This window comes from Gymnodraco acuticeps, unplaced genomic scaffold (genome assembly GCF_902827175.1).
Source record: "Gymnodraco acuticeps unplaced genomic scaffold, fGymAcu1.1, whole genome shotgun sequence".
Taxonomy (NCBI): Eukaryota; Metazoa; Chordata; class Actinopteri; order Perciformes; family Bathydraconidae; genus Gymnodraco; species Gymnodraco acuticeps.
Window position 1 is genome coordinate 992 of NW_022990345.1, and position 8936 is coordinate 9927.

General features: G+C 40.6%; 1 protein-coding gene across 2 annotated transcripts; it reads right to left on the bottom strand.

Annotated features, from left to right (window-relative positions):
• Positions 1-720: 720 nt before the first annotated feature.
• On the bottom strand, positions 721-6458 carry cunh12orf29 (chromosome unknown C12orf29 homolog; the record flags this gene model as incomplete). 2 transcript variants are annotated; one of them, XM_034223662.1, is given in 6 exon segments in its annotated part: positions 721-890; positions 1799-1999; positions 2636-2752; positions 3179-3274; positions 5231-5345; positions 5918-6458. In XM_034223662.1, coding segments are annotated over 6 exon segments (789 nt in total), but the record flags the coding sequence as incomplete, so codon positions are not given.
• Between the last annotated feature and the right edge of the window lie 2478 nt (positions 6459-8936).

Consider the following 8936-nt stretch of genomic DNA (forward strand, 5'->3'; position numbering starts at 1 on the left):
GTGCACTGTTTTGCCGCTCCTAAATTACCCTTCTTCGATAAAGCCACGCTCGCATTGCAGATGAGACAGATGGACTTTGAATTGGAATAGATACACAAATAATCATCCTCCCACTCGGAGTGAAAATTATATATTTTGGGCTTTTTTGCTTCTGCCATAATTGCGGTCTTGTTTGTGTGCGGACTGTCACTCCTGTTGACACGGACAACGTCAGCGAACTAGTGCCCACTGCCCACCAGCCACACCCCGACACATGGGGTCACGCCGGCCAATCACAAAGCTTTGATGCGTTCAAGTGCATTATTCTGGCACAGGAAGATTATGTTATAGGACATTAACGATAATACAGAATGTTGTTGTTCTATTTTTAGACACATCTCGCGATCGACTGGGAATCTCCCCGCGATCGACCGGTCGATCGACTGGGAATCTCCCCACGATCGACCGGTCGATCGACTGGTTGGGCACCCCTGGTTTAGACAGTAGCTGCCGGGTCCCGCATGAGCTCAGACCCCTCCTTTTTTAGTTATCAATTATAAATTAAGCTTTATACCCAAAATCAGCACTTTTGAAACAGGAAGTGAAACAGAGGGATAGAACGGGTGATCTTCATAGACATGTTTTTTATATATCTGAGATCTATGCTATTGCCTAAAAATAGCATGATAGGTGACCTTTAAGTGATCTCACACTGACGGTATCTCAATGAAGTCTTCTCACCTTGATGAGCGTGCCGTCGCTGCAGTGCCACACGATGCCCTCCACCCGGCCCCCCGGACCCTCCCTCAGCCACGAGCTGATCTGATGGAAGTCCACCGGGGGGGGGTTTCTGACCCCAAAGCTCCCGTGAGACACCAGGAGGTGCAGAGGCTGCTTCTTACTGCCCAGACCTGAGGACACACAGGAGAGACGATGCAATAATGTCTTCATATAGTACAAATGTCTCTGTTAAACATTGATTGTCTTGATTGGAAAATATTTGTATTACATTAAACTAATGATATGTTATAAAAATGTGATGAGGAGGATGACTTTCTTTGACATACTATACAATGGATTTTATTGTGAAATATTCAACTATGGAATTTGTCTGACTTTTTTTGTGAAATACTTTTTATCACTAAATTCAACACAGTAAGAAGAAAAAAGTCTTCTCATAATATTAAATGTGACATTGAAACAGGGATATAGTTGTAGGGACTCAATTATCAAAGCTTAAAACATATCTAAAATAAAGGTTAATATTTGTCCTTCATGGAAAATAGACTTGACTGTATGTCGGAAAAAAAGGTAACCGGTAAAGTTACGTATACTACGAAAAAATCATAGTATTCCAAATGTGGCATCGAGAACATAATTGTAGGGACTCAATTATCAAATCTTAAAAAATATATAAAATTGAGCACAATAGACTTGGGACAGGTTTGCTTTAAATAGGATAGGTATTTAAGGTAACCCTGAACACACAGCTTTGGAATATGGGAGATTCTACAGTAAATGATCCAGCATCGATTTGAGACGCCTTTTTAAAACCCAACATTACCCGGGAAATATAATCATTTTAAACCACTAAAGAATGTCAGACAAGGTGGAAAAATAGCATAGGTCAAAATATCTGAAAAAATGAAAAGAAATGTAATATAGTATGTCGACAAATTTGAAGAAAAGTCATAGTATGCTCCGGGCAATATAATGATTTAAACCACAGTGTTTTGTTTTTTTAAATTGACAAACACGATCTGGCGTTTAAACAACCACCACTTAGAAATGTCCGACAAACGTTATAAAATGTGTTCACCATAAGGGTTCCCGTTGACGTTTGTTCCGATGAGTTCCAGAGTTCGCTCCATCTGGTCGGCCAGCGGCACGGCAGAGACTTCCAGCTCCTCTTCATCTTCATCACCACCAGGCCTCAGAACCAGAACCGCCCCCCCCTCAGGGTCCAGCACAGAGCCGTGCCAGCAGTACTGTTTATTGTCTTTCTGCACCGGGACCCAGCCTGAACACAAGGGCCAAGTTAGAGCTGCACGATGTAGAGACACGATAATGATGCGAGTTTTTAGGAACATCTCTACACCCTGTATTTCTGTATGAGCTACACTCGGTTATAAAACTCTCCCTGAAGCAAATGGTACCATAAATATAACCGAATTCTAGTTAAACAGATGCTACTATGGTCCATATATTAATAAGCAGCGTACACTGTTGTGGTAAGCAGGGTGAGGTTATTGTGTTTTATGAAAATTAAACACAGCTGTTGAATTATGGGACTAATTGGGAGTAAATCTTCCATGAAGTTAAAATAATGTGGCCTGCAATACAACATGTGGAAATGAAAAAGGGATGATGGATATAAATCCAAACACATGTACCTAGCACTTGCAATTTGGACTTTTTAGAGTTAGAGTTTAAAGGTGATTTTTCCATTACTTGGTGAGTAATGGGCGGCTGTGGCTCAGTGGATAGAGTGCTGGACTTCGAATCAGGGGGTACCAAATTCGAGTCCCACTGCAGTCAGCGTGTCGTTGTGACACTTCACCTCAAACTGCTCCTGTGGGGATTGTCCACAGGACTGAATGTATGTAAGTCGCTTTGGATAAAAGCGTCTAACATGTAATGTAATGGTCGTCAGTACCTGGAATGTGTCCGTGTTCGTCGGGGACCGGATGTCCATTGAGATGTTGGACTCTGAGAGCCGGGATCCACGCCTCCGGAACAATCTTAAAATCCTCCTCGACGTCCCACGAGAAACCTGGAAAACAACCAAACAAAACGGGTTTAATCTCCTTTTCGGACAGAGCGACCGTCCGAAGAGAATGTACTAAAGTATTGAAGAAAGATTTGGTGCACCAATTAGATCTGACTTTTTGATGGCAAACTATACTATTACTCATGTGTTAACACCATATGTTATTATGTGTTAATAATAGCATGAAATAATGTGACATTTTTTGGACATTTACTAGCATACTGTACTATGACTTTTTAAAGATATACTATAGTTTTACTCCTTATATTTCATGTTGTCTGTTTAAATAACAGAAATAAAATGTGCCATTTATTTTAAACATTTAACAGCAAACCTTATTATGATTTACAAACACTGTAATTAAATACTATACAGTACATATTAACTTTATTTACTATTTGTTCTTTGTATGTAACAGAAGCTAATCACCTCTACAGCTGCGGTGTTGGTGCTGGTGTTTCTTGAACCTCTTCTCCGCCTGTTTGTTGGGCTTCCTGTCGAGGCGAGCCCACAGGTGAGGACGCCCTGCAGGGAAAACAGGAAACAGTCACTTTGAGTCCTCTCCACTGCGGAAAAAATAACAAAACTAACAGAAAAAGTGACTTCTAGAGCAGGGGTGTCAAACTGAAACACACAGTGGGTCAACATTAAAAAATGGGTGCTAGTCGAGGGCCGGACTGGTTCAATGTTTATTGCAGAACTTATTGAAATGAACTTATTGCACATATTAAACCTGGAACTAACAAAGCTTAAAGTATTGCCTATAAAAATAACATTAAACATTAAATAATCAGTTGCATTCATTTCTCATGGCTCTATCTGCAGCTTTTCCAGAGTCATTTCTTATGATTACATTTTCCCACAGGCCAACAACAGCTTCAACAAAACTATTCCCCTCAAAGAAAAAACCAAACATGGCCTGTTGTCGTGAGAAAGAAAGTGCAGAAGGAAACGGCCATTAAACTCAGTGTGACACACCGAACACACAGAGCTGAGCAGAGCACACACACCCACATCATGCGCCTTGGTGACTGGACATCTCCTTCATAAAACTAATAAAAGGGGGAGTAATCGGGCAGTTCGATGTGTGTAGAGGTGTGTGTGGTTAACACGTAGCTGCCTGCAGTCACTCGCTGTTCTGATGAAGGTAAACACAGCGAAGGCGGTGCGTAAAAAGGCACAGCTCTCGGCGCGCTGGTGCTGCACTTCTCAGAGGCGGAGTTACACGTCCCGCTGCCTCCTGATGCTGCCTGCAGCCATTTCATGAAGTGAAGGAGGCTTTCCTTCAAACAGCTGCGGGCAGCAGATACCGTGAGAGTCCCGGACATGAATTCATAGATCAAGGCAGACTGGTTTACTCTCCTGTTTTGCCAAGCCGGTGCTTAAACAAAGGCAAGTTTATTTATATAGCACTTTTCAACACAAGGCAATTCAAAGTGCTTTACAAAAAAATGAAAGACATTAAGAAAATGGCATTTAAAATCAGTCATTAAAAAGAAAAGCTAATAAAACATATAGCTCTACACCCCTGGCCGACATGTCCTTAAAATGAAGTCCGAGTTTGAAATATCTCAAATAATGTATGCACTGCCATTTCCCCACATAAACATTACAGTCTGCAATCAAGCGGTTGTCTCCTGTGCGCTCCTCTTCCTACTTGGCGCACCGGTAACTTTCTCGTGCGCACGAGAGGCTGAGACCAGGCTGAGCCGCCGAATCCCTCGGAACATCATAAAAGCTATTTTCAACAGTTATCTGGTGGAAGATTAACTAGGCTACTGGATGAAATAATATGACTGGTATAGGTGCGGACATTAAACACTTTTTAAAAAATATATTATGATCATTTTTATATATTTATAATTCTGCAAATATTACGATAAACTCACAGCTATTTCGCGGCCCGGCAGTAACACCTCCACGGCCCGGTACCGGACTGGGGGTTGGGAACCCCTGTTCTAGAGGAAGGACTGTTTATTTTTTAAGAGAAATGGAGTACTAAGATAATTGCTAGTATGCTAGTTTTTTTAAATCAACAACATATCACAATATGAAGCAGTACAGGCAACACAACCGCAAACGTATATATTTTAGCCTATTTATTTTTAACAAAGAAAACAGCATGGTAGGGCTGGGCGATATAAAGAAACACAAATAGTAAAAGATGTTTACCAAATATTTCAATAACGATATTTCAACAGTATTGTCCCTTTGGTGCTTTTACTAAATATTGAAATGATGATATAAGGACTAAGTGGGTAGAATCAAATAATATAAAATCTAGAAAATGATATTACTTTTCTATAGTGCACCAGGGAAAGACAGCACTTACAACATTACAATAACCAAAATATACGATAATATCAAGTCTCATATCACAGTACAGATATAGTATTATTATTATTATATATTGCCCAGCCCAAACACAACGCTCACCCCTTCTCCAGAGGGCTTCTATGTTATTATTGTGGAGATGCTCACCGTTATAAAGTGTAACGTAGCAGCAGGTGCCGTCGATCTTCTCTGTGGCGACGGCACCGTGGATGTCGGCCTCCAGAGCCACGGGGTTCAGGGTCTCTGTGGCGACTACCTGGAACTGCTGAAGAGACAGAGGTTCAGTTCATTCAGAGGAAAAATATAAAAACTACAATGTTAGTGTAACTACAATTAAATTTACAAAATCATATTTTGGTTCATTTCATATAAATCTATCTGTGAGAAAAATAGCAGTTCCTTATTTGCAAGTATGTTTTCCATATCCTGTTCATGACTAATTGACTAATTCAAGCAGCATTGTATTATCACACAAGACACATAAAATGTGTTGTTGTGTTTTAGTCCACCTATTATTATATATGACTATTTTAATTGAATCTGCATTTTTCAATCTCTAATTTATTTGTAATAGCTTGAATGTCATGTGACCCAGTGACTCCAAAGCATTGTATTGCATTACACTGGGCAAGTACACCACTGTAAGTCAATGGTAAAGGAGGATGGTGAGGAGAGGAGAAAATGCGTCTAAGTTAAAACATAAGCGTACTGTCTACTAAAAAAAAACGACCTGCTTTTTCTTTATTTTATCTAATAAGAAATACATACACGTCCACCCTTTGTTTTTGCTTTATCAGCAGCAGTCTCTAGATGTTTCTGGGTGTCTGTATTCACCTGACAGTCGCGTTTTCTGGACGGTTCCTCCTTCACCTCCGTGAGGAACACGCACGGGATCTTGTGCTGCACGGAGCCCAGAGAGCGCATCTTCCTCAGGGGTTATTATATATTTAATATCCACCTGGTGCTGTTTATATCTGTTCCCACGGTGTGATGATTCTAGCATGGATGTTGATTAAACATTTCTGGTCATGTGACGCGTTCTTCTTCTACGCTTAATTTTGCGGTTGTTATTCGACGCTTTTGGCGCATTATCACCACCTGCTGGACAGATGAGAATGGAGGATAGTAGACAGGCAGGCAGGCAGATAGATAGATAGATAGATAGATAGATAGATAGATAGATAGATAGACAGACAGACAGACAGACAGACAGACAGACAGACAGACAGACAGATAGACAGACGGACGGACAGACAGACATGTATTAATCCCTGTGGGGAAATGCAGGAGTTTAAAGCAGCAACAGACTCTCTTCTACGGTGGCCCTGAAGTGCAAGACACCACAGCATTTCAGAAAACACAGGGGCTGCTTCTCAGGTCGATTAAATGAAATCCTTGCTTCCCTCACTTGCGTGGTTTCCCTGCGTTTAGTCCCTCCCACCAGGGAAGCATGGAGGGACGCAAGGAAACCACGAGAAGCAGGGAAATGAGTTTTAAGAGCAATGGGACGTCCTTTCCTCCGGAGCGTCACGTGAAGCGACGTCCGTTTGTGATGACGCTGCACAGCTGATCGTCTGACAGCAGCTCTGTCCCCGTTATTTCCACACACACCCCCGCCTCTGTTAGTACACATTTACTGACACAAACATTTGTATCATCTGTTGTAGATCCCAATAAATAAAATAAAATAAGAACTAATTCTCAAAAAAGATAAACGCCATTCTTAAAATGTATAAACGAACAATAGTTTGATTAATATTGATTAGAGTACACAAAAGAAACAAAATAGTTGAGAGAAGAAAAAGAGATATGTTATCTATCAAAACCCAGTTAGATTAACATTCATTGGATTGCACACTTTGTTTGTTTGTTTGGATATGTAGTAAATTAACATTTCAATAGCACTTAATGACTGACTGAATGGAAATGACAATAAATGAAAATGTAAAACGAAAAAAGCGATCATGAAAATGTTTCCAACAAATGAATAAAATGATTTTTGACCACTTTGTTGTTCAGATATATCACATATGTGTAACTAAATGAAACAGGAATTGAAACAAAACACGGTATAAACTGAGGATTGACTCCCGTGAGGTTCGTGTATTTTCTTCACTCTGCTCTCATGTCAAGAAGCATGAGATCAGTGCATGCACTGCATCGTCCAATCAGTGAGCGATACACAGTAAGGGGGCGGGGCGAGTATCGGAGGATTTCATCGGAGGATGGTCTGGTGGTTCCTCCATTATCGCTCCTCCATTATCGCTCCTCGCTCCTCGATCCTCGGTCCTCCGGCAGAAATAAGAGCCATGGGACGGTACTCAAGATGGCGCAGACAAATCAACTTCCGGTGAGACCGAGGACCGAGGAGCGACGAAATGAAAATAGTCGACCTGAGAAGCAGCCAGGGAAACGACGCAAGTGAGGGAAGCAAGGATTTCATTTAACCGACCTGAGACAGGGCCGTAGTGTTTTCTGAAATGATGTAGTGTTTTCTGAAATGCTGTGGTGTCTTGCACTTCAGGGCCACCGTACTCTCCATTGTTGTTGTTTTGGGTATCAAATCATGGATTAACAGCAAATGTAAACATGTTTTTTTTTTTTACATATTTGTTGTTATTATGTAGTGTAGGTACATTTGCACATATTTACTTACGTTTTTTTATTTGAGTGTACACATTTTAATTCTAATTTATGTTTCTTTTTAATTTTACGTTATTCTACAATTGAGCATCTGTCAACAAATATATATTTTGGTTCTGAATCTGATTGCTTTACATTGCTTTATAAAACTGGTGCCTTTTCAGTCAAATACGGACAAATAAATATACTTAAAACAGATAGTTTTTAAAGGTTTTAAGTGTTTTTGAGTCAGAGAACATCGATCTATGTCCTCTGAGGGTTTACATGGACATTACCTGTCTTCTGTTACCTTGTTGTTCTGCAGCGTCTCTACTGCACCTCATTGTTGCCAGGCCTAAAGGAAGAGTTTACAAGCCTCTTCCTGTTTGCTTCAGACAGAGACAGACGCATGACAGCGTGTTGCATGGCACACATCAGAGGAGAAAACACAAACTACACGCCATCGTCTTTGATCTGTCTGCATGTTCAGAGGTGGTGACTCAGTCAGGGATCAAACCTCAGACCCTGACAGAACCTGGGATCAGTCACTTCATACACTGGGATCACCTGTACCCTTCTAGATGCTCCTACTTCCTAGAGTTTAAGGGTCAAAAAGAGCTAGCCCTCATTTAGACAGATGGATAGATAGATGAATGGATGGATGGATGGATGGGTAGATAGATAGATGGATGGATAGATAGATGAATGGATGGATGGATGGATGGGTAGATAGATAGATGGATGGATAGATAGATGAATGGATGAATGGATGGATGGATGGATGGATGGATGGATGGATAGATGGATAGATAGACAGATGGATAGATGGATGAATGGATGGATAGATGGATGGATAGATAGATGAATGGATGGATAGATGGATGGATAGATGGATGGATGGATAGATAGATAGATGGATGGATAGATGGATGGATGGATAGATAGATAGATGGATAGATAGATGGATAGATGGATGGATGGATAGATGAATGGATAGATGGATGGATGGATAGATGGATAGATAGATGGATAGATGGATGGATAGATGGATGGATGGATAGAGGATAGATGGATGGATGGATAGATAGATAGATGGATAGATAGATGGATAGATGGATGGATGGATGGATGGATAGATAGATGGATAGATGGATAGATAGATAGATGGATGGATAGATGGATAGATAGATAGATGGATACAATGTTACACATCTTTTATTTTATAAATATT